Source organism: Sturnus vulgaris, chromosome 3, assembly GCF_052056855.1.
Source record: "Sturnus vulgaris isolate bStuVul1 chromosome 3, bStuVul1.hap1, whole genome shotgun sequence".
Classification (NCBI taxonomy): domain Eukaryota; kingdom Metazoa; phylum Chordata; class Aves; order Passeriformes; family Sturnidae; genus Sturnus; species Sturnus vulgaris.
The window spans coordinates 22,205,244-22,230,093 of NC_142245.1; the positions used below are offsets into that span (position 1 = coordinate 22,205,244).

The 24,850-nt window shown below is 41.5% G+C and overlaps 1 protein-coding gene across 6 annotated transcripts in view; it reads right to left on the reverse strand.

The window, feature by feature from the left end:
- Nucleotides 1-24,850, reverse strand: part of KCNK2 (potassium two pore domain channel subfamily K member 2) — a 128,435-nt gene that overhangs the window by 63,028 nt on the left and 40,557 nt on the right. For 2 of the 6 annotated variants that reach the window (XM_088161180.1, XM_088161179.1), the window contains exon 4: nt 11,523-11,833. In XM_088161180.1, the coding sequence (XP_088017306.1) occupies nt 11,523-11,833 (311 nt within the window). Of the gene's footprint in view, nt 1-11,522; nt 11,834-12,255; nt 12,273-13,567; nt 13,717-14,231; nt 14,567-24,850 lie in introns of those variants that run through there. The other 4 variants (XM_088161182.1, XM_088161181.1, XM_014876873.2 and 1 more) reach the window with 4 other exon arrangements.

Sequence of the window (24,850 nt, forward strand, 5' to 3'; positions counted from 1 at the left end):
TATTACAGTTTCTTGTACTGGATGAAGATGCTACCCAGAGCAATGCACCTGTTTAGGCAGTCTAGCAAGACCAAGCTTTATACAAATCCAGATGTAAAATGTTTCCAGGGCTTTTATCATCACTGCACATTTTTGAAGCCACATGTACCTCAAGGCCTTTTATATGAAAGGTGTTCCAATATAAACCACTCAACAATCCACTACAGCTATGCATTTCCTGGCTTCATCTACCATACCTACATTTTTTCTGGTTAAAAAAAATATACAACTTAACCCAAAACTGCCCAAGGCACAACAGATGGCTACAAAAGACAATTAGCTGCTATTATTATGTCTGATTTTATCCAACTGCTAATCAGTAAAATAATTAGGGCTGCTTTCAGAGATGCTTCCTTTTCATACAGCCTCCTAAGTTCTGACTACGCACACTTTCAGGGACTTTCTGAGTAGGAGGCTGCATCTGCATCGTGGTGTTCAGATTGGCTTGGGTGAATTGCTTTGCCATTAATTTATCTAACTACTTTTGGAGCTCACTTGTATTTTGGGAGCCAAGTCATTCTGTGGCAGTAAAATCTCCAAATTACTTGTGGATCATTTAAAACATATTTCCCTTTTGAGAGTTTGTATGTGCTTCAAAGCAATTTTTTAAGTTCTTATGTTGTGAGGAAATCTTGAATAGCAATTTCTGGTTTGTCTCCTTCAAGAAATTAATGATCTTACAAACCATTCAGCTTCCTCTTTCTTTCCAAACTGAAGACACTTCCTTATTAAATAACGTATTCACCTATTTAAACAAATCTGTTGTATATCACATATAAGTATTTTTTTAATAAGTTTGGTCTTTTTTATTGCCAGTATCTTTCATTGACTTTCTTTGTACATTTACTGATTCATATTTGTAAATTTACTGACTGTTTTAGGCATAGTTTTAGTCATAAAGGGCCAGATGATGCCTTCATCATCATTGGGCTGTTGTTTCCAAACATACAATGTTATGCTTTCTCCTGGGCTGTGACCATGTTTGGGAGAAGCCAGACTAGATACCAACAAAGCTGCTGCATTTTATTGCTTCAGTGTAGCCTGTAAGAGTGTTCCTGACTAACAAAGGTGACAGGTGAGTAAGGTTACTGGTTTACTGAGATCCATACTACTGTCTTATAAAGTCTTCAAATGTTGCCTGCAGATTTTTTCAGGAAGGGTGACTGCATTTTCAGTTCTTTGGATCTGAGGATAACTTCTTCTTAGTCAGGTCAGCAATCATAAGAAGATCCAGATCTAAGACTATTCCCAAGAAAAATTTAAGAAAATCATATATTGTGTAACTCCTAACACTAGTCCATTTCAGGGCAATAATTTCAGGGTAGCATTACATGTCAATCACACAAACTTTACTGGAGGATTGGATATTAACACTTCTCTAGCTCTGAATAAAAACCCAGGCTCCACTAACTTCACTAAGGACCAGGATCTCAGCCTTAGCCTCCAAATAACAGGCTTATTTTTCACTGTCAGAGCTGTCACAGCCACTTCTCTGACACCTTAATTCTTGCCTATTTTTTGACTGATGCCTTACTACCACACCAAACTTCATTTGTCATGAGTTTGAAATTTTCCTTCCTTCCTTCCTTCCTTCCTTCCTTCCTTCCTTCCTTCCTTCCTTCCTTCCTTCCTTCCTTCCTTCCTTCCTTCCTTCCTTCCTTCCTTCCTTCCTTCCTTCCTTCCTTCCTTCCTTCCTTCCTTCCTTCCTTCCTTCCTTCCTTCCTTCCTTCCTTCCTTCCTCCTTCCTGCTGTCACTTGAGACCCTTGGCTTACCCTAACTGACACAGTAGTGACAGTAACTCTGTGCATTTTGAATCTAAAAGCAGAATCATGAAAACTATAATCTGTACAGTCATCATATGTTGCAGCTTTTAAACACTTCATGTGATCTTAACATGGGAAATTCTTGACTTATAAAAATTACTTTTCAGTATTAAAGTCAACTGATCTCCTCAGTGGCAATTTTCCTGGGTTTTTATTCCATATACAAAATAAATTGGTTTAAAAATCAGTTTTGTTTCAACACTACAGAATCGCTCAGCTGTAGAACAGGGGTGTGGACAGATCAAATTCTTAAATTATGCAATTATTTCACTAGCCTTACCTTCTTCCAGAGTCTTTGTCTAGTACTTGTTTCATATGAGGTGACTGAGGACTGAGCAGAGGGTGGGTCACTCAGCACATGGCACCCAATCAAGGCCTATATGCACAATGATTTTAAAAATAATAGTATATGGTTACACTTACAGTAATACATTTTTCTTCTTTAATTATCTTTGTAATGGTGAAAAAAATCAGGCCTTGTTTTTTGGGGTTTTTTGGGGTTTTTTTTATAGTGAAAAGAATTGAGATAGAATTTTGACACATTAAAAAATTTTCAAAAATTCCAATTTTTTAAAGTTAGGTGAATTCTTAGGCTGCCTCTCTAATGTATCTTAGGATAGGCATGAAGTGTGTCTGAGATCAAGTCCTCACTTGAACTACACCTACACATTCCAACTGCTTGGCTTTGCAGCCACATTTGGGAACAAGCTTTAGCGGAGTAGCAGAGAAAAGAGACAGAGATGATTGAGGCCAGAGTAGACAGGCCAGGCATGACCAGAGCTCCAAAAACACATAAGCCTTGCTTTCACACCACACATTTTTTGCTTGAAATCAGAACACTGGGAAAAAGAGTGTGAGAACACAAATCACATTTTAATTGAATGTCAGTGTTTCATTTCCTATATAATTTAGAAAGACTTTCTAGTAAATACATTGTGCAGTTTTGTGTTATTCCTGTGTTCATGCAGGCATCTCTCTGTAGAGGCCATGCTGAACTTTGCTTTGCAGATTAAGACATAGAATACTGTGACTTTTCTTCTGTCAAAACAAGAGAGAAAACTGTGGTTTTAACCAAACAGTAATTTTCTGAGAATAGAAGACAATTCTAGGTCAAGGATTTCATCCTCTGGTGCTCTGACCCTGCAAGAAGTCAATGGCATTGACTGACAAAAGCCAGCATGCTGGCCAGGAAGCTACATCCACTAAGTGGTTCTGCAAAGACAAGGGAAAATAAGGAGAGTTTATAAAGTGTGAAGGCTGGCCTCTGGTAGTCAACTGTTGTCTCACATGGAAATCAGGCAGAAATAAAATGTGTCAAACCAGTCACTCCAATACTCATCTCCTTGTTCCACACCAGGCTCTGAATACATGTTTTTGTACCATCTTCCAGTCACTTCACTTCTATGAAATGATGTAACACAACAGTTCATTACTTTCAGCTCTTCTACTGAAAGATTAAAATAAAAGCACCTCAAATTATGCTTCTGCTAAAATCCAGAGTGTGCTTCCTTTTGTTATCCAGCTTGTCAGGAGTTAGCTTGTGCTTCCTGGCAGTCACTTGACAAACGATGTCAAAAAGTCAACTGTGCCTCTGAAAACCATTTCTCAGCCTGGATTTCTTCCTTCATTATAGTTCTGCTGCCATTTGACAAGAGCACTCTCCCTTTACATTATAAAGATACACCCCATTATGGACCAGCTACTGCACAAGTCCTGTGTTTTTATTTCAGCTTTGGTTTACAAGCAATGGAAACCCTAGTTCTCAGTTCAAAGGCACACCAGGATGCTTTTAACACTTAGCAAACAACTCTCCAGCCTCAAAACACACGGATGTGTGCCTTGATGTTGAAAGAGATTGCAATAATATTTGTATTATAATTCTGTGACTCCTTGTTTTTCTTCTTAGTTTGTATGAGTGTGCTCTACACTGGAGACTAATACCCCACATGGTGAAGAACTGAAGAATTCTTTTCACCCTCTTTCACAGCTACTTAAACTAAAAACTTGCAGAAACATAATGAACATTTCTATTTCTAAATATGCATTACAAACCCCATGGGTTTCTAAGTATATAAATTCTCTGTGTGTACATACACATATATATGCATGTATATACACATGCACGTTCAGGGAAGATGGTTTTTCTTTGCTTCTTGAGACTACAGACTGGAAGAATTATGCAAACAGCTGTTCTGCAGAACTGACTTACTAATGAGTCATATCTGCCACCCTTTCTAAGACAAAAGCTGGCATTCAGATGCAATCAGGCTAAGCTAAGTTCTAGGTCCATAAAACTGTTCATCTGAAGGAAATGTAATCTTTACGGGTCTCAACACCGGAAGCAGCAAAAAAAGTTTGAGGCCAGTCTGCTCGAACAAAGAAGTGTCAAGAGCAGTTAGAATTTATTTGTTATTCTTGCCCCAAATAATGCTTGTGAAGGATAAGAACCACTTAAAAAATCAGTTTGGTTTAACCACTATGCAGATAATGGCTACAGAAAAGGGAGCTGTCCTGTCCCTGGAGGAAATGCTCCCAGGCGAGAGAAAGTTTGGCAAAAAATCCCTCCTTGCAGGAGCTGAGTATAGAACCAGAAGAGGGACAACAGCAGGAGCCTAAGCAAGGAGTGCACACAATCCAGAGGCTTCTGCAACCCATCTAGACTCAGCCACACCAGGTAGGTTTCTGTGTGGTGCACAGGTCTGGATAAGGGTGTGACCAAAAGCCTTTCACAGAAATCTTTCATTTAATAAATATTTCTGATCTGGGGATTCAGGTAGAATTGGGTGAGAGGGGTTGTGGAAGGAGACAACTGCGTTTGAATATATATTTCTGACCAGAGTGAAGCAAAAAGGGGTCACAGACACAGCGAGAGAAAAGGACACTCTCACAGGAGGTCACTGTACAAAGCAGGACTGCCAGGACACTTCGAGTTAAGAGTACACAAAGCCCAAGTGCTCTGATGGGCAGACACCTTACAAAGGACAGACACATATACAGGCCAACAACTCAAACTACAGCTCCTATGCCTCGTGTTTTAACTGCTTTGAAAGTCCTTCATTTCTTCTTTCATTGCTTTGAAAACATCATCAACAGGCATCTCTGCTACTGATATCTGCATTTGTCATAGGCTTCATAACTGAAATGCAGACGGCACATTAAAAAAACTGATGCAATGGTATTTTGGATCCTCAAATAAATATAGTGCAGCCTCAATTTCTTCTATGCTGGTCTATCAATCTTTTCAAGGCTTTAAGTTTTACAAAGCATAAATGCTGCTTCCAGGCTAGGATCCTGAAATGGGATAGTTCCTGCTTTCTTTTGGAGAGTCTGGAAGGAATTGCCAAAGGAGAGACTAAGAATATTTAGAGTTTAAACTGTTACATTCAAACTACCTTGAAAAGTTCCTGCTTAGAGTACCAGTAAGCTACAGCTCACAGATCTGAGAATGTCTACAAATGTTGTGATTCAAAGAATTAATAAAATTTGTTTCAAGCTTAATAGATTTAGTTAACAAATTTTAATATTGTCTAAATAAACTTTGTAGTTGCCTGAAAACAAAATTTTTGCATCTCTGTGTTTTCCTATCTACAAAAATTATACAGCATACTCCAATACCTTATAATCTCTTGGAGAGAAAACATTTACACTTCTTTAAGAGTTTTCTACATAATCAGGGCTCAAGGGGCTTATCTGATTGAAATTAAATATATACCTGCAAATTATTTTCAGGCAAAAATAATTTTCTTGTGGCTACAATGCAAATTGTAAAAAAGCCTGTGAAAGAGACAAAGTCAGTTACTGGTGGAGGTGCAACTTAATGTAGTTACCTACTTTCAACTATAAAAATGAAGCCACAGCAAATACATACTATAAATTAAAATTCTTTCACAAGAAATTAATCACATAAGAAACCATGACGACTTTCTGGTGATGCCAGTTTGAAAAAAGAAACACTGCTCCGATGTCATTCATAATTATGTCAGGCTTCCCTCAAGAGAGAGATAAAGAGGGAAAAAAAAGCATTTATCCTCAAGGGAGATTAAAAAAAAAATCCCCATTTTGGTCTCATTCATAACCTAAGAGATGAATGGAAAGAAAAGAGGCCATGCAGCTGACACAAATGTGAGAGGAAACCAGGAATGGCACACAACTCTAGGTCCCTGCATGAAGAGCTGTTCTCCCCATGTTAGCCACAAGCCCACACAGAACCCAAGGAGATCAACTTGTGGGATCCACATCAATCCTGGTGGCTCATTAATTCTTTCAGTTTGTTTGTTTATTTTAAATGCAAGCACATTTTTGTGGGCATTCAGTTTTCAGAAGAAGCCACATACCCTGAAAGGGGCTGGTTTAAAACTGCAAAAGTTTTACTGCTGAGACAGCTTGGTGCAGCACCCTGAAAACTTGTTCAGATTTCAAAATGAGCTTTATAAGACAAGAATTACCCCACATAGTACTTGGAACACATTAAAAGATTTTGCTTTTTAGTGTAGAAGTATTTTTTCCACTTGTTAGGATTTCAGAATAAATATATTTGAAGGCTCTTTCTGCTAAAGGAACAGGAAATTAACTATGTTCTAAAATTAACTTATGTTCCATTGTTCCTTTACTTGAAAACGCATTATTAATTTTCAGAATTAACTCACTAAAATAACTATAATAATTCACAGTTTGCTGGGACATTTTAGATATTTAAAATAATATCACTAAGATTTTTCTTATTTCCCTTTTTTGTATGTAAAAACAATGCATTAAACAACTTTCTTGGATATTGAAAGTAATTTTTTCTTCCATTTCGGTTTTAGAAGGTCAACATGAACAAATAACTGCTGAGTAATATATAATTAGGTGGTATTTACATAAAAATTTCTTCTCTTTCTTTTTTTTCTAATCAGCTTTTTCTTTGGCAGGGGGACAAACAGTTGCTTCTAATTGCCAAGATATCCCACAACAAAAAATACTGGCTACATCCCTATGTCCTAGGAACAACATGAGTTCTGGGCAAGGAGAAAGCAAATTCACTGTTTTTTCATGCACCTTATTTCCTCCATAGGATCTTTGGGATCCTCTAGAGGGAATGAGGTGTATGAAACGACAGTAATGACAATTTTATGATATTGTTGAATATCAAATTCAGTCAGGCTCACCAGTTCCCAAAGACAACCCCAGGAGATGTCATGAAAGAAGACACAAGTATCTCATGTTTGCACAGCACTGCATGAGGATGAGAGTGCCACCTGAATATCAGCAGTGTAACCATTTGCTACCACTCACAGGTGCATAAATATAGCAGGATTTTTTTCCAAGTTCTTGGCAATACATTTTGTGCATCTGAGTTTGGAAGATGTCTCTAACATTTTAAATGCTTAGTGGCAAGCTTGCTATAGGAAACAGTCAACAAACTAAAAGAAAATTTGAATTAGATTGAAATAATTAGATACAAGAGCTCCAGTTAGAGAATTATTTCATTCTTTAATGCTTGCTGTTATTTATGTGTATAGCTGGATTACTCCCAGGTTTCAATCAGCTTCTACCAACAAAAAGCTCAGTGGAGAGGGAAAAATTGTTGGACACAAGACATAAAAAATCCTTAGTGTAAATGAAGATCAGGTTTATATATTTTATACTTTTCACACATTCATTAAATCCACACAGTCTGAACTACATTTACTCTTTTATTCTGTCACCTGACAGTTACTTTGTATTGCATGGCAGGGCCAAGTTGAGAGCAGGCACAGAGAAACCAAAACACCATTTGTGATGAATTGTAGAGTGTTCTTCACCAAAAGAAGAAATACTAGGAAAGAACCTGGTCATATTCCTTTCTGCAGCTTTATAATGTATTAGATAGTCACAAATAACCTTTACCAAACCAATGCTTTCTCATCTGTTAACAAGTGAGACCTTCCAACTGAAACTTTTTAAAAACGAAATTTAACATCAGACCATGCACAGCTTGCTGCTCTGTTGTATTCTCATTACTCACCCAGGTAGTGTTTGTACTTTTACAAGCCTCCCTCCTGGGGTATTTCTCTAGTTGTAAATTTAGATATACCACCTCTGAGTGCTGTGCACTGCCCACCTCAGCACCATTGGGGACAGCATGCAGTGATCCACTTAATGCTGTTGTTAATGCTGGCTTCAGGCTACAGGAAAAGGAGTCGAAATTGCCTGGAAAAACTGCTCTCTTGGGTGTACAGATATGCTCTGCATGACTTCTGCCTATTTTTAATATGGTGCTAAATGGAAGTTCTCACAAAATACCAAAGGAATTATGTACCTGGATATACCTCTCAGGGTCAGGCATTGCTGTTGTTCATTGCAGGTATATTCTATGACAGCAAGGCAACTAGTAACTGAAGTGCTTTGGACTGAAAGATTTGCAATACTGGACCATGGAAGTCAGAGACAGAAGAGGTCATGAAGACCATGTCTGTTTTTTGGGGGTTTTTTTTTGTCAGCACAGGAACAACACTGCTGGACGACTGTGTTGGAAAGTTATGAGGAAAACACAGGTCCTTTTTCTGAGGCAGCTGAATTTACCTCACTGCCATCCTCAAAGCACTCTATTCCATTACCTTTGCACATTTTCTAGGCTGCATAGCAGCTCTCTGTTGTCCCATATTTTGCATCTATATAAAATATATGATGTCTATAAAAGTATAATTCTCACCTAGTACACCAGAGGAGCCACACAATCAATGTGACAATACAAAGTTTCAGGAATTCAAAACCCAGGGAATAAACCTGTGCCTGCTGAAGAGTTGGCAACAGTATATATTGTACCAGGAGACCTTCTGGGGATTGGTGAGATAGAATAAAGATGGAGAAGACAGGAAGGGAAAAAGCCCTATCCTGTGTGTATTTATAGAAACACTTTTAAACACCTTTGTGACAAAAGGAAGATTTTAGCCAAGGTGCTGGAAAATCCATGGCTCCTGGGCAGGAAACTGGAATGACATTCCACTTGTAATTTTTTTTGCTGAATTTGTGCTCTCCACCTAGTCTCTCTTATGTGCTCACCTGAATAAGCTATCACATATTGTACTGCCTGTGGACAGTCTTGGGGTAGTCAAGCCTGCTTCAGAGTAAGGATTAAATTACAGAGCAGAAGTTTGTGAAGATTGAAAAAGCCTGGTATGACAAGCACTTTGAGCAATGACTAGCATGAAAGGGCCAAAACAGTATCTGGATTCCCGGAACACAAAGTTCAAAGAGAAAAGTTGCAATGAATTTCATTATAGTTTGACTCAAGGTAAATACTTGATTAAAGAAGACATTATAGTCTGTAAGCTCTGTAATTTTCTTCACACAAACTAATCATTCCAGCTCCTTTCTACTCTAGTACATATTAATTTTCAGTTTTATAGCTTTCAGTGAATTCTTAAATAACATTTACTTTTTCCTTGCATGCACTATTTATTTTTATTCATACAGACATCCAACAAAAACTGAAGAAACACTGCATTATATTGTAATAACAGTCAGACATAACCCCAGGGAGACAAAATGTATTTCACTAATTTCGTTTTTGTGACAAAGTGGCAACTAGGGAAGAAATATGACCCCATGTGTAAGATAGCAGCCTAGACCTAGAAAAATTAATTTGAGACTCCCTTTTACCATCGCTTTGCCATTTTACTTCGGGCAAGCAGAATTTCCTGACCCTTAAACAACTTGATATCATTGACTAACACTTATTCTGCATAAAGCAAGGTACCCAGACAAGCTCCCTGTGCCCCACCTCTGCTCCTATGAAAGGAGTATAACAGCACATTCCTATTTCCACATTGTGGTGCTCTTTACAGAGAAGCAGAAGGGAACAAGGGCAAATTAAGTTTTCCATTTACCCCAACAGCATGCAGAGCAAAAACTCTTCCCACAATTCTCTCTCGTCCATGTGCTGGGGGGGGCTGTGTCACCTCCCCATGCTTCACACACCTGTGTTTTTCGGGTTGTGGCAAGATCATTAGTAGAGATGGAAGCTAATGCTGATATGGTTATCTGTGCTCTGATGGTTGTACTGAAACTCATTTATTTTACACAGAACATCAAATGGGCGTTGAATGCTGATGAAGTGGTTTTTTATTATCAATCTGTGCTTCTGGGCAGAGAATCATAAATGCTAAAATATCTAAGTACTCCAGAGCAAACTCCAACAGTTTTTGCCTTAAGGTCCATCTCACAGATGATGTAAGATAATATTGCTTAAAAATTTCTTTTTTTATCTTCACAAGTACAGTATCTGACCTAAAAATTTCATAGGAGGATATTTATAGTAGCTACAAGAGTTATTTTTCATCAAAATGTGCTTGTATATTTCTCTGAAAGATTATCTTACATTCCGCTGGTCAAACCGCTGGAACACAGTTATTACATAGCATCTAAATCACTATTGGCAGCATCTCCTCAGGCATGCCTGGCTGGACTTGTGGAGAGAGGAGCTGTCTGACAGTCATTTAAAGGGTAGCAGTTTTGGAACACATTTTAGCAACAATGCAGGGAAGAAATCACAAAATACAAGACATTTTCCCAGCTTACCTTTAAAATTCAGAAGTAGTGTACCATAAAAATAACTCAGCACATCAGAATTCTATACTTAAAACTGAAAAAAAACCCCACGTCCATGCTGATGCTCAAGGCAGATTGGTCTAGAGAGGTGAAATCACCTTCTAAACTCCCAGCCATATCTGCTGACAAAAAACACTTACAGAAATCCTTTCTGCCCATGCATCTGGCATACTCCAGAGCTCCTGTTCACCATAGTCCAGGTGCCCAACACCCTCTCCTGCTCTCCTCGTCCAATCTTGTGCTCTGAAGACCCAGATAGCCCCATGGCCACTGTTAAGGAAGGAGTCAATCCTTTCCAACTCTTCAGTGTTCACTCTAGTCTCCCATTTCATTGTCCCATGCCCAGAACTGATGTGATTTGGCAGCCCTCTGCTATTCCCTCCAGTGCCACTGGATATTCATAAGAACATGGGATTTAAGTTGGAAGTAGATTTATAAGGCTCCGGATCTAGTTCTGTGCTACTGCAAATAAATATCTCCCATAGTTCTGAGGCAGTGACCTGTAAGGGTAAAGTCATGTTAGTAGGAACACACCAATGTACATCATTTGTGGATGTGCCTTTAAGAAGCAGAGAAAATTGAGATTTAACATCAAAGTAGGAAGTCCATGGTACTTTCCTGTACTTATAACAAAATCAATATAAAGAAACATACAGCTGGAAGGAACGCTAGCTTGATAAAATCACAGTAAATTAGGAGTCCTTTAAGGGAATGGATGGTGTAGCTTCTTCCACAGAATTAGGCACTTCAAATATTGACAGAACTTGTAAAGCACAATCAATATACCAATTCCTCTGTGAACTATTAATTATATATATTGCTGATGAATAATCATTTAATTAGCATAATGGGAGGCTTCAGTGAAAAGGCCCTCTACCAAGCATACTGGACCTAAAAATAGCAATAGCATTTCAACCATGAGGCCTTGCATGAAAATGCAAATGCTCAGCTTCTGGTCTTAACACTTGTTACATTGTTCTGCCAATACAGAGCTTTGCTTATAAAGGTTTTGCCCCTTATCACTGCAGTACTGCCATATATAATTTGTACCTCTAAGGCAAAGTGATGAGGGGTTTGGTATGGATTACCTGAATCAGTTCATCAAGCTCTGTTGCATTCACACAGGAATGCTGAGATACAAACGTCTGCTTCTGAATCACAATGGTGGTTCTCTGGGAGGTCTCATGAGGCTGCTCCAGGGCTTTAAATACTGTTGCTCCAATTATTAAATACACGACTACCACCAGAAAAATTGTTGAGACTGTCTTCCATTTCATAACATTAATGGCTGAGTCGCTTTCCTCCCGTGAAGCGAGCACGGTAGGCTTGGTGGAAAATGATAATCTTGGTTTGGAGTTCTGAGTGGCCGATTTGGGATCCAGCAAGTCAGGTGCCGCCACTGGCAAAAATAGAAAAAGAAAGTTAATGTTTACAGTGCCACTCAGATTTCACTAATTAAACTTCTTGCCAAGAGATTACACGAATTCTGTTGCTTCTAAATGGAATTCTTAAACTGCTGAATCTTTCTCTTAATCACATGACATCTTACAACAAATCTGTTGCTCTGAGTAGTAGTGTCCATCTTACATGCATATGCACATTTGCAACATTTTCTATGTCTGCCCCCATATGATATTGAATCATTTCCAAAAACAGATTTCTCCTGCACCCTTGCATTTCATTAAATTACTCTAAGGTAGTTTTGCTGCAGGGATTCTTTATGTCCGCTGCTCTCTCAAGCACTGCTAAGCAGCTTTCCAGCTGTGCTCTACCTCAGTGTTACAGAAGTATCAGGAAAATACAAAACCTTGTCTCTCTCACCTATTATGTCCTATGCTCCAACAAATGGTCTCGGAGAACAGTTGTGTGATCATTTCTAAACTCCCCAGACACAACCGTAAAAAGGAGACATTGCTCATCATGCCGGTCTTAACGGGCTAATTGTTTATTGATTACACCTTTCAAAAAATTGTGGTACAACACATGTGTGCTTACTGGAAGAGTTGTGCATTCGTTAGAGCACGAACTTCTATTTACAGCTACAAAAATCCACCGGGTTAGGAAAAGAGTAGCTGAGTGTGTTAATCAAGTACTTGGATAACGCATGTGACTACCAGTAACTACATGGGTACTAAAAAAAAAAAATCCTCCACATTAAGTACAGGTAAAGATCTCCTGTGGGAAGATGGTCATAACAGTGACCACATAAGCTATATATAAATTGTTTTGAATAACCAGTACGTTTTAAATGGCCAAGTCAGCTCTTCCAGCTCTTTTTCTGGTGGGAAAGGCTCAGATCTAAATCTAGTGGAAAGTCTCCCACAGGACGGCGGAGATGGGATGCGTCTCTGCAGGGAAGGCGGTGGCACTTGGCAGAGTCACTGCCTGGGAACCCCCCGGGCTCCGGCGCACAACGGGCTCCGGGAGAAGGGGCAGGGGGAGAGTGAAAGCCCCGGCCCGGGCCGAACGGGGACCCGGGGCACCCCTCACAGCCCGCGGGGTGGGCGCCGGGCACTCCACGCTCGCCGCGGTCACGCCTCCCACAGCTCCGGCCCCCGCCCCACGGGCACCCGGGGGTCGGGCACAGCCCCCCCGTCCCGCACCTTGGCGGGGGGAGCCCCTTTCCCCCCGCCGCCGCCTTCTTTCCCGTGGCAGCCCCCTCGCCCTTCCGATCCCCCAGGGCCGGTGCCGGGGAGCGCTCTCAGCGCGGCAGCGGCCGCCGAGCCCGCCCGGAGCAGCGCCGACCCGCCGCGGCCGCCGGCGGCGAACAAAGGAGCGGGCACCGGGCACCGCCGCTCCGCCGCCGGCCCCGCCGCCCCCTCCCCGCGGCCGGTGCGGTGCGCCGGGGGACGCCCGCCGCCCCCGCGGGGTGCAGCCCCCGTAGCCCCCGGGAAGCTGCCGCCGGCTGGGATGCTCCGCCGCGGGGAGCGGCGCGGGGGCGAGGCGGCCGGCGGAGGAGCCGGGGCGCGGCGCGAGCGGGGCCGGGAAGGGAGGGGAAAGGAGCCAGGCAAGGTACAAAGGAGCCCCGGGGCGCCGCGGGGAGCATCCCGGGGTCCGGTGCGGGGGAAGCAGGGGCGCATGCAGCATCCGCAGGGCTGGGAGCGGGGAGGCACGCCATTGTGCTCGTACTCACTTCTTATTTACCGACCCGGTGCCCTCTCCTCGCTCCACGGGCAGGCATTTTTTCTATGCTTGGGTAGATACAGTTAGAGCAAATTAAAAAAAAATTAAAAAATTAAAATTAAAAAAAAAAAAAAAAAGGAAAATAAAAGAAAGGCAGGAGCAGACCGAGAGGAAGAGACTGATAGATGGGTCTGGAGGAGAGGGAGCGGCAGGGGCGGGCGGGCTGGCAACGCGGATCCCGCCGGCTCCCCCCGGCCCCGCGGCGTGCGAGGTGCCTCACGTCGCGCATCGCGCATCGCACATCGCGGCGCTCCCGTGTGTGCGAGTGCGTGCGAGTGCGTCCGTGTATATGTGAGCGCCTGTGTATGTGTGTGTGTGTGTGTGTGTGAGTGTGAGTGTGAGTGTGTGTGAGTGTCCCTGCGCGCTCCGGTGCAGCCCGAGCCCGGCGGTGCCTTTTGTGGGGCGGCGAGGAGCAGCCGCACCGCTGCTTGCCCCCCCCGCCCCTCCGCGCCCCCTTCCGCGCCCCCCGCCGGCGGGGGGAGCCGCTCCCGGCCCGCCGGGGCTGCGCGCCCCTCCGCGCCCCTCCGCGCAGCCTGCCCGCCTGGGCGGCCGGGGGATGCTGCAGGGGCGCCGGGGGAAGGTGGAAGAGGAGCCGGGGAGAGGCAAAGCGGTACCTGCCGACAGCAAGGTCTCGCCTGGAAACAAGCGAGGAGAGAGGAGGGAGAGAGGGAGGAGGAGAAGGCACCGGCCAGCCCCGCCGGCGAGGCTGGACTTGCCGGCGGTCCCCGCTCCAGCCCCCCACACCCGGTCGCCTCGCCAGAGCCTCCCCGTGAACTTTTGAACTGTCCGAAATGTCACCGAATTAGCAGGAGAGGGGAGACAAGCGGGGACACCTCGGCCCTCGCCGGAGAACGGCGAGGGGCTGAAGGGGCAGGCGGTTCCGTCCTTCCCGGCTCGGCCTGATTTTAACCCGGTGCTTGGCAGCCCTGGTGAGTTGCTGTAAGGAGTTAACTAGGTGGGATCTAGGAGTCAGGGATGGTAGCTGCTCTCCTATCGCACGCACCGCCTGCGCACCGCCTTCTTCCATTTCAGTCTGATAGATACATCAGAAATGCTGCTTCAACTGTGCTTTCTGCCACTAAAAAGCCTGAAATTATCCTTGCTATTTCTGCCATGGGCTAACTCCCCTATTTCCCAGTCATCTGTCACCTGTGACACTATCCATGGGTCAGTTCACACTGAGGTGAAGAGCATGAAGACAAATCCTAGAAGAGGATTTACCAAGAGAAACGAAAAACTGCTCCCACAACCACTCTCTAAAAAGTCTAAAAAAAATACTCACTGTAACAAATGGGTGTAAGTCTCAAGCATTTAAAGCCAGAGGCTCTATCTGTAAAATGGCCAAAGACAGTCATACATCGGGTGTTTAATGGGCTATAATCCCGCTTAAATCAGCAGCACCATCAGCAAACACTTTAGAAGTCACTTATTTTAACGCTTCTCCATATCAATGTGACATAATACAAATGAGTGTAAGGCTGAGTTCCTTAGGACTCCAGTTTCAGCAACATCAATCACACCACTCTCATCCAGTGCGTCCACAAGTCTCCACAAGATACAGCACAGGGCAGGAAGCTGCCTCTGCTATTTCAGAGCGAGCTGTAGCTCATTGCTGCCCATCCCTGGGAACCAGCCGAGCACTTGTCGAGTGAGGAGAGCCTCTGGGCCCTGTCCAACAACCCCTGGCAAGCAGATCTTCAGTCACAGGGTTGGCTTCATCAACACAGTCCCAATACTCAAACACAAGACAAACGTCTGCTTCTGACTACTGATACTCCCTCACTCAAGGAATGCTCAAAGATGACTCTCACACCTGAATATTTTTAATATAGAGTACTCCCCCCCCAAAAAAACCCATAATCTTTTCTCATTTCTCTCCAGAAGGTTTCTTAATCATCAGCCTACATAAACACTGGCTGCTCCTATCTCATGGAAAAGAATAATTTCACAGGATTTCTTTGAACATCCTATGGGAAAACAGGCGTGAACATTTTCCTCCATGCTGACATGTGTCTCCATAAAGTACTGTGGAAAACAGTACTACATGCCTTCCTTTAGCAATCTAAATATTTGGAATGAGATTTTGTTTTTCCTTGAGTGAAGGAATTATTATTAAAAGCTTTAAAAGGGTCATATTTATTGCTTACAAATTGAAATCCATGGGAAGCCTTCTAATATCTTCAGGAGGGTTGGGAGCAGGCCTTAAATTTAGGGATTCCACCCAATGGGAAGAAACCATTTTGAGATCCACTCCCAGAATGACTGCATTGGTGCCTTAATCTTAAGACCTGAAGAGCTGTCTGGAAAAGCAGTTATTTCCATTAATTACCTAGTAAATATCTCCAGTGACTACTTTCAGTTGGCTGATATTTTCCACCTATTGTGATCGCAGATGCAATCCTCAGCTGGATCCTCATCTTACCACTTACTTTGAGTGGACTTGAGCTGTACATTCTTATTTCTAGCAGGGATATAAACACTCTACATACAGCAGTGATTTCCAGTTCAGCAAGAAAACCAGTAATTCTTTTTGTAGTCTACAATAAAAACTATTGTGTACAGCAGCTTCTATTTTCTGGAGGCCTTTTACTGCACCATCCTTTACTCTATGGAGTCACGCCCACCAACATGTGTTTTTTGGTGTTTTTTTGGTGTTTTTTTTGTTTTGTTTTTTTTTGCCATGTACACCACACATTGTTTGAATATTGTGTGTGACCATTTTGCCCTCAAATTTGGAACTGACATTCAACCAGCTTGATGCATCAGACCTGAGCTTTGCTAAATAAACACACTTAAATGCAGCACTGACAAAACTTCCCACTAAGCAACATAGACAAAATTAAGTAATAAAAGGGGCTAAAACTCAGATCTCCAGCCTTGCAAGCAAATGGATTTGCTGCTGAGCCAAGGAGATTTATCCGAACAAATTGGAAAAAAAATTTTTTCTAAGATTAAGTATAAGCAGGTTTGTGTATTTCATGCCAACATAAGAAAAACTCACAAAATACAGGACTGTCAAATGCTGTCTAAAAATGTATTGGCATGAGTTTGGGATGACCACAATATTCACAGACAGTGGCTGCTGGAAGCTGCTCAACTCTTTGAAATGTTAAAAGTAGACTCAGCCAAGAGAGACAGACATGCAGCATGCAGAGGAAGTCAAAGTTGCATGATAAACATCACAATCCCATATTCATGGAAATAACAGCTGCAGATGATCTAAACGTAGCTTTGATAGGATAGGAGGTCACTTGCAAGGAAATAGTTATTCCAGAGAAGTATTACCCTATAAAGACCAATTTAAAAGTCTCAAGTAAAAAGTACTCTTACCTGTCACTAACACTTTATTTTCCTCTTCCTAATTCAGGAGCCATCCCCTGCCTGAGAGGTCATGAACAACACTTGCTTTGTGCCCAGAGAAAGAGGCTTCTGCTAAGCCCCCACCTCTGTGAGCAATACATGCTCTTCTCCTTTAGCCAGCTGTGGAATGGGAGGCACCACAGGTTCCTGCCTTATTCGATCTTATTAGTTGCTGAGAATTTCTACATTCCCAAAGGACTGTTATGACAAGGGTTCCAGTGAGGGCATTTGCCTCGCTGACTTCAACAGCAGTTTATTCATGTGGGCACCTGTTTAATTTGCCACAGGGGACCTGTGCCTGTGATCAAACAGTGTATTGCTAAAGGCTTTGGGACCTGCTGAACACAGCATCCACTCTTCCTCATCACATGAGAGCAGGAAACCTCTGCATATCTTCAGAATTTGGCCAAACTGTACACCCTGTTGAAGTCAAGGATAAACTTCTGCTACTGCTAAGTTTTATTACCAGAAAGCTTTGCAGAAATACTACTGGACTTATATAGTAAGTTATTTTTAAGGTTCATTTTACTTATTCAGCAGGACTTACAAATTACTTGTCTCTTGACTTCTTTGGAGACATTAAAAGATCTCTGTCAGTTCTTTATGGGTAATTATGACATTAAGGCCATGCCATGTCACCGTATTTCACCATTAAACCATTATTTGTATCCTGCTGTGGGAATTTAAACTAAATGAGGGACTAATGGCACACAGCCTGCTTCTCTTTGGAGCAAACCAGAAGGCAGACCATGTTCTTCAACATGCAGCAAGGATGCCAGGCTGCTCCAAGTGACCGTGCTGAAAACACACCCTCCCAGCACTGGGGAGAAGGCAATAGGCAGGAGACACTTGCAGCTGAGTGATACTCAGTCCTCCTCTGCCTCTGAAAATGGTAAAGTGCTAAAAAAGACCCATTGAAATATATGTGATCTCTTCTAATTCACTTTTTAAAATGAGTTAAGCATACAGAGAGCAATTAGAATGCATATTGCAGAATCACAGAATCATAGAATGTTAAGGGTTGGCAGCGACCCTAAAGACCATCTGGTCCCAGAGCACCTGCCATAAGCAGGGACACCTCCTACTAGACCAGGTTGCTCAAAGCTGTATCCAACCTGGCCTTGAACAGCTCCAGGGTTTGGAGCTGTTCACAATCCACAGCTTCTCTGGCCACCTGTTCTAGTGCCTCATCACCCCCACAGTAAAACATTTCTTCCTAATATCTAAATTAAATTTCCCCTCTTTCTAAGTTATACCCATTCCCTCTTGTCCTATCACTACAGTTCCTGAGAAATAGTCCCTCTCCATCTTCCCTGTACGGCCCCTTCAGATACTGGAAGGTTGCTATGAGTTCTCCATGCAGCCTTCCCTTCTCCAAGCTGAACAGCCCCAACTTTATCAACCAGTCTTTGTAGGGCAGGTTCTCCAGTCCTGTTATCAACTTCATTTCCTCTCTGGACTTCCATGTCCTTCTCCTCTTGGGGGCCCCAGAGCTGGATTCAGCATTGCAGGTGGGGGGGACTCACCAGAGCAGAGTAGAGGGAGAGAATGACCTCCTTTGACCTGCTGGCCATGCTCCTTTGGATGCAGCCCAGGATTTGGTTGGCCTTCTGGGCTGAGAGCTCATGTTGAGTGAGGTCTCCCAAGTGTGTCAGGGTCCCTCTGGACAGCATCCTTTCCTTCCAGCATGTCAACTGCACCACACAGTATTAATGAGTTCTACTTCACTAGCAAGTTATTATATCTACCATGAGCGTCTGTCCTACAGTGTGACAAATTATTTATTCAGCAGAAAAGCCATTGTTTCTCACCTCATCAATTACTAGAAAAAATGTTTACATGTGCTCATCTATTTTCATACAGCTCAGTTGCCAGTCTTAATTATGTTCTAATTCTTTCCATTGCTAGTAAGCCTTATCTATTTATCCACTTGCAGCAAGAGGGAAGTTGTTTTAGAACCCGTAAAGCATTCACTGTTGTAATTAATATTGTGAATGTGTATTTTTCTTTACTGACTTGCAAATCTCCCAGTGGGTTTCCTCCCTGCTTGTGTCGTGTTATCAGACCTAATGGGATTTATTTATCACATGTTCTGCCACTGTTTATTTCATATTTGTTTCCACAAATCTAGTATGCTTGGAGAGCTTCAGAAGCAATGATTATAACTAACTTTCAGGGCCAGTCTTACCAAAGATAAATGTGAATTGCCATATGTCACCATTATTATGGATTATTTATGCACAGAAAAAACCTTACAACTACTTTGAATTACTTTATCTCCTTGATGGACAGTTAGTAGTGCTTTGGGATGATTACAAAATACTTTTCTGTAATCACAAAAATGTTCTACAAAATTGCTGGTTTGTAATTTGTTTTCCATTTTTGCTATTGTGGTCTCTTCAAAACAAGAGGCTGACAAGGAGAACATCTAGGTTTCATATCTGTCTTTCCACACCCAATAGTACCAACCATGCAACTGATTTTTATGGTGCTACTGGATAACTTATGAGATGGAAACCTAATCTCCATATTGTCTTTGCAGACTGGAAAAGAGCAGGGAATATTTTGAAAGAAAAATACATCCTGATGAGAATGGCCAAAGTTTGTGCTGACTCTAAAGGGAGTTTTCCTTGAGTCAGTAAGCTTGCTCTTAAACCATGTCTTGAGTAGCTAAGGACTTCTTGTATTTATAAAGTACAATATTCACATTTTAGGGAACTCTGGAATTAGTGACACAGACCTATGATACAACAATCTGAAAATAAAATAAAATACAGAAGACACTGGAAATCACCTAAAATAGCATTAGTGCTTTTCTTTTTGAGTAATCCACAAATAAGATTTGGAAGAAACAAAACAAAACAGACAAAGAGAAAATAAGAGAAAATAGCCCTGGCAATACTAAATAAGTATCATGCAGGGCTAAAGAAAAAACTTGCTAGCAGAAATAAAGAATACAAATGAGGTGATGAAAAAGGAGAACATTAAGTATCATCTATGTTTTAAAACTACCAGACTCTATTCTACCTGGCTTTAGCCATGAAAGTGCAATGAAATCTATGAATTATTTTCAAATATGCACGAGAGACTGTTTTCTGGCAAACTCTGTGTTCAGCTACATAGAGATATATCTGGAAAGGATGTTACAGATTTTTTTAAAGAAAGATAGCATTTGGTTGTGTTTATTTATTTATTTATTCAGTAGCTTGTTCTTGCTGCTGTGACAAAGATAACTAACACCATGCAAGCAGAAAGCTGGGTGAGCAAAGCCCAGTTTTCATAAGGTATTTGGGCAGCAAGAAACATAAATTCCTGCCATTCAGATACATCATGCATTGACATTGCTCAGTACTTCCATCCTTGAAGGCACTTCCTTCTATTTTCTTTAAGGCATGATCTTGAAATTCAGGGTTTGGTGATTTAATCTTTGACTGGCAGTTATCGACTCTGTTGGTAGGAGAACAGGCTACAGGGTCACACTCATCTTTTCAGCTTTAAAGTGGCTTCTAATCTCTATACTTCTCTAGAAGAAAGTTGTGTTCTGCCACTGATGTTAAGCATGCAAGGAACTCAGCCATGGGCTTGTATAGTTTTATGTTTTATTTTCTATTGGTAGAGGGAACATTAAAAGCTGGACTCCGGCTCCAAGGAAAATATAGGTAGAAAATACAGGGCAAGATTGGCCCATATTTTCCTCTTTGCACAGCAAATATAAATATACCCCAGATGTAATACCCCAGGCACCAAATAGAACCAGATGCGCTCAGGACTGTGACTGGTGAGAAAGTTATTTTGTATTATCCCTTCACATAAAACAGCTAAAATTAATATTATGAAATTTCCATTACATTTGAGCAGATTGGACATAAAAACTGTTCTATTTCTAAAATTCTCAGCAGATTAATATTTTTGTAATCATTTGCCTGAAAAGATTAATTGCCCCATCACATAAAAGGGTGAGTAAAATTGTAAAAAAGTCATTATGTTAGTGTAAAAGGTACTCTACAATAAAAATCATTCTTTTTCTAAATTATTTATATTGGAAACAAATATAGCATAAGTGACCCCCTATAACAATTTATATAAACTTTCTGTGATTGTGTGTGTGTGTGTGTGTGTGTGTGTGTGTGTGTGTGTGTGTGTGTACCAAATTAATGAGCATGATTGCCAGGAAAAAGTTAATAGAAAAGCCATAAAGAAACCAATTCCTGAAATTATTGCTTTCTTAGCTTTTCATGTTCTCTCTCATAACAACTTCGGATATTAAGGGGATTATGACTCGAAAAATTTACCTAAGGCTTTATCCAGTAAGAGTATCTCAATGAAAGAAATACAACAAAAGCAGTGACTAAGGAAGCCTCAGGCTGAATATTTGCACCAGATTCTTGGGGACTTATTGGCAATTTATTTTAGAGGGAAGATCTGGTGATTTTACAAACTCATAAAATTGCCTAGAATATTTTGGAAAGTCAGCTCTGATCACAATATTATAACTAGTAAAGTAGATGTGTGGGAAAAAAACCTTCTTTTATTCCTAACTTACAGGGTCACAGGGAGTGGGTCCTTCATCCTGCAAACAAATCCACAAAAATACATGCAATCCAGATGTGATGGATGTTGGATATTCTGGATATATCTGCTGTATATCACAGCAGAACCCCACACAAGGAGCTGTGTGGGAATTAGGAGCAAGGTGCTGCATGCAAAGGATTGTGCAGCATAATACAAAAGTACTGCTAGATTCCAAAGGTAGGACAGATAGGGTCTTCTCAGCAGCACACTCCAACTGGGAACCCTGACCCCTCAGAATGGCAAACTGCCTTAATTATGGTACTTCCATGGCATGTGAGTGCTGCCTCCAGTTCTGGAGCTACCTTTTTGACAGCTACTTTGAAGGGTTTTATATAATTTTGCAGGTGAATGGCATTACATGTGCCATGGACAGAGGTGTCTAGAAGCAAAACAGTGATCCCTGACAAAACCAATTTATTTTAATTTCCATGTGGCTCAGTTTTCACCACTGGTGTTCCTGAACAAGCTTTCTGCTTCTGGACAGAAACATGCTTCCCACCATGCTGCTCAACATTATGCTCAATTCTTACACCCAGTTGATCCAGAAAATAGCCCTTCATTTGGCTTTTTTGGAAGGCTAGCAGAATAAACTTCCTACAAACAGTAGATAAGGTTACTGCTTTCTTTGAAAACACAAATAAAAGAAAAGCCTCCAGATTTTACATAATAGTTCAAGACTGCAAGAGATTGCAATCAAGAGATTGCAAGACTCAGGATAAGCAAAAAGGACTCTAATTATTTCTTCTGCATAAAGGCATTTCTTCTGCATGGAGACATTTAAATCCACGTCTTGAACCTTCCTGGAGAGAGCCTATCACTCCAGTGCTCAAACAAGCCCAGTTCAAGCAAGCCACACTTAGACATCACTGATCCTAGCACTTTACTGGACTCCAGGGCACTGCCCTGTGATTTTATCTGATCTCTAGGAAATATTACTGAGCTATATTTGTTGTTCTCACTTACGTATTTGTGCACAAGAAGTTTTACACTTGAGTTTTATAAATAGCAGTACACTCACATGGGTGCTTAGCAAGTTTCACCTCCCTCGACATCAGCAGAAGGAATTTTACTGAAAACAGGTAAATGACCTGTTTACCCCCAGAGCAAGTACTGAGCTTGTCAGGATGTTTTGCCTTCCTGTTGCATGAAGGCTTTCTTCAGAGTCAATTAGCTGCTGACTTCCAGCTGAGCTACAGTGTCACAGAAGGGCACTCCAAAGGCATCTTTACAGAGCAGAGACTAACCTGTATCAGGCAGGATACAAGAGAACTGGATCCCAGCACCAGAGGGCTGTAGTAAATATTTTGGAAGTTATTTTGGCCCAAATCCCTACCAGCTACACAGGAAAGGCAAAGCACTTTGAAGCTTAGCTGGAATAAGATGTACCTACAACATGTTTTATTGTTTCATTTCTCATACCTCTCTCCAGAAATACTCACTGATATTTTTTTTTTTAATAACAACATTTTAGCACAATAAAATAGTTTTCTTTTTGACTGAAAGCTAGATAGAGCAAAGACAGATGTCAGGACAGCTGACAAACCTGAAGCAGTCGTGTGCTTGGTATGTGGCAAATCCTTCAGTGTATGTCAGTCTATTTGTACATTCCTGAGCACTCCAACTATCTCCTCTAGCTCATAAGATTTAGTTTGCTAACTGGAAAAAAAACCAACAGGTTCCAGGTAGGAGGTTAGTCCTGCACTATTAATGTTAATCTGAACCTTCCCAGCATCAGGAATAAGGAGATGGCATAAAACTTGGGGGACCACCCTAGGTTTACAACAATCCCATAATCCAGCTGGTGTTAAAGAACTCTAATGTAACCCCAGTTCTTCCTATAGAATTAAGGATTCATGAGGTATAAAATAGACAGAGGGAGAAGGAGAGAAAATATTTCTAGCTTAGTGATTATGCATTTCCTTGGCAGAAGAATTCATGAGTTCCTGCCCCCCAAGGACTGTTTATGTATTTTAACCAATGACAGTTTCAATAAAAAATCCAAGTAAAGAAAGAAATTACATCTGATTCTTTCTACAGATATTTAACACTGATAGTCATTATCAGTCTTAGTCAGGAAACACTAGGTTGACATAATCTGTTTTCACGTTCTTTACCAAGTTTAATTGTTTGGCATACAAGAAGGCAAACCATCAAGGATGCTGCAACATGCAGAAAATTCCTGCTACCTCAGTTCAAACAGAGTAATTAACAGAATTAATCAATTTCAATTGAATGAGATCAAAGAAATCTCCTATCAGTTGACTATTTAGAATAACTCAAGGAAGATTAATTTCTATCCTAGTGTTCTCTTGATCCCAATAGGTTGTTGATGACAGGAGAGTAGAAAGCAAGCTTTTTATCATCAATCACTTTTGTTAATACTTGACTACCTGCTGTGTACAAGGATCCACATATTCCTCTATTTTTAGACAAGAAAGCAACCTGTCAATAAGTGCTGAACCACTTGCCATTCACAGTGACCACTTAGGGAAGAACATAAGCATAGTGGCTGCTGTGTAGAATATTTAACAGGAAGCTATATATGGAAAAACACAACTTATACTTCAAGTATCCCAGCCAGCCTTGTTTCTCTCAAAGTAACACTGAAGTTGCATGTTACAATTACTGGTGTCTTAACTGCAATGCATCCTCAATATACCACTTGCACATACAAGACATCTGTTTTACCTACATATTTATCTACATATGACTGCACTTACACCCTAGCTATAAGCTCTACTTATTACTTATACAGAATGTCTAATGTCAGGCTGCAGGCTGGAGGGTCACCAGCTTGTGAAAGGAATTACATGGTCTAGTTGCCTTCAATAAGGGAGGACAAGGGTATCTGACCCTGTCTTTCTTCCAGTCCAGACTCACATCTCATCAGTTACTGTACTTTGATGCAGCACATTTTATTTACATCACTAAAATAAAATCAGCCATCATTATCTCTCTCTTATGGTCATTATCTCTTGTGATTTCACCTCAGCTCTTCTGGGCATCGGGCTTAGTCAACACAGTGATTTAAGAGTCACCATGCTCTGCACTGATGCATTTTGTTTTAGTTAAACAGAGCAGATGCAGACCAAAGTTAAAGTTCCTGAGTTCCCTGTGTGGGGCAAGTCAGTCACCCACGAGAGGAAATCACAGTGGTCTTCCAGGAACTGCTAGCAGTTAGGCACTGAGCAACACCAAGGAAAGGAAGTGTACTAAACCCTGTGAAGCTCTGGGATTTAAATATCTCAGGGGAGGGAGGAAGTGTCCACACTTCAGATTCCAGGTGTTGTTTTGGTGGGCT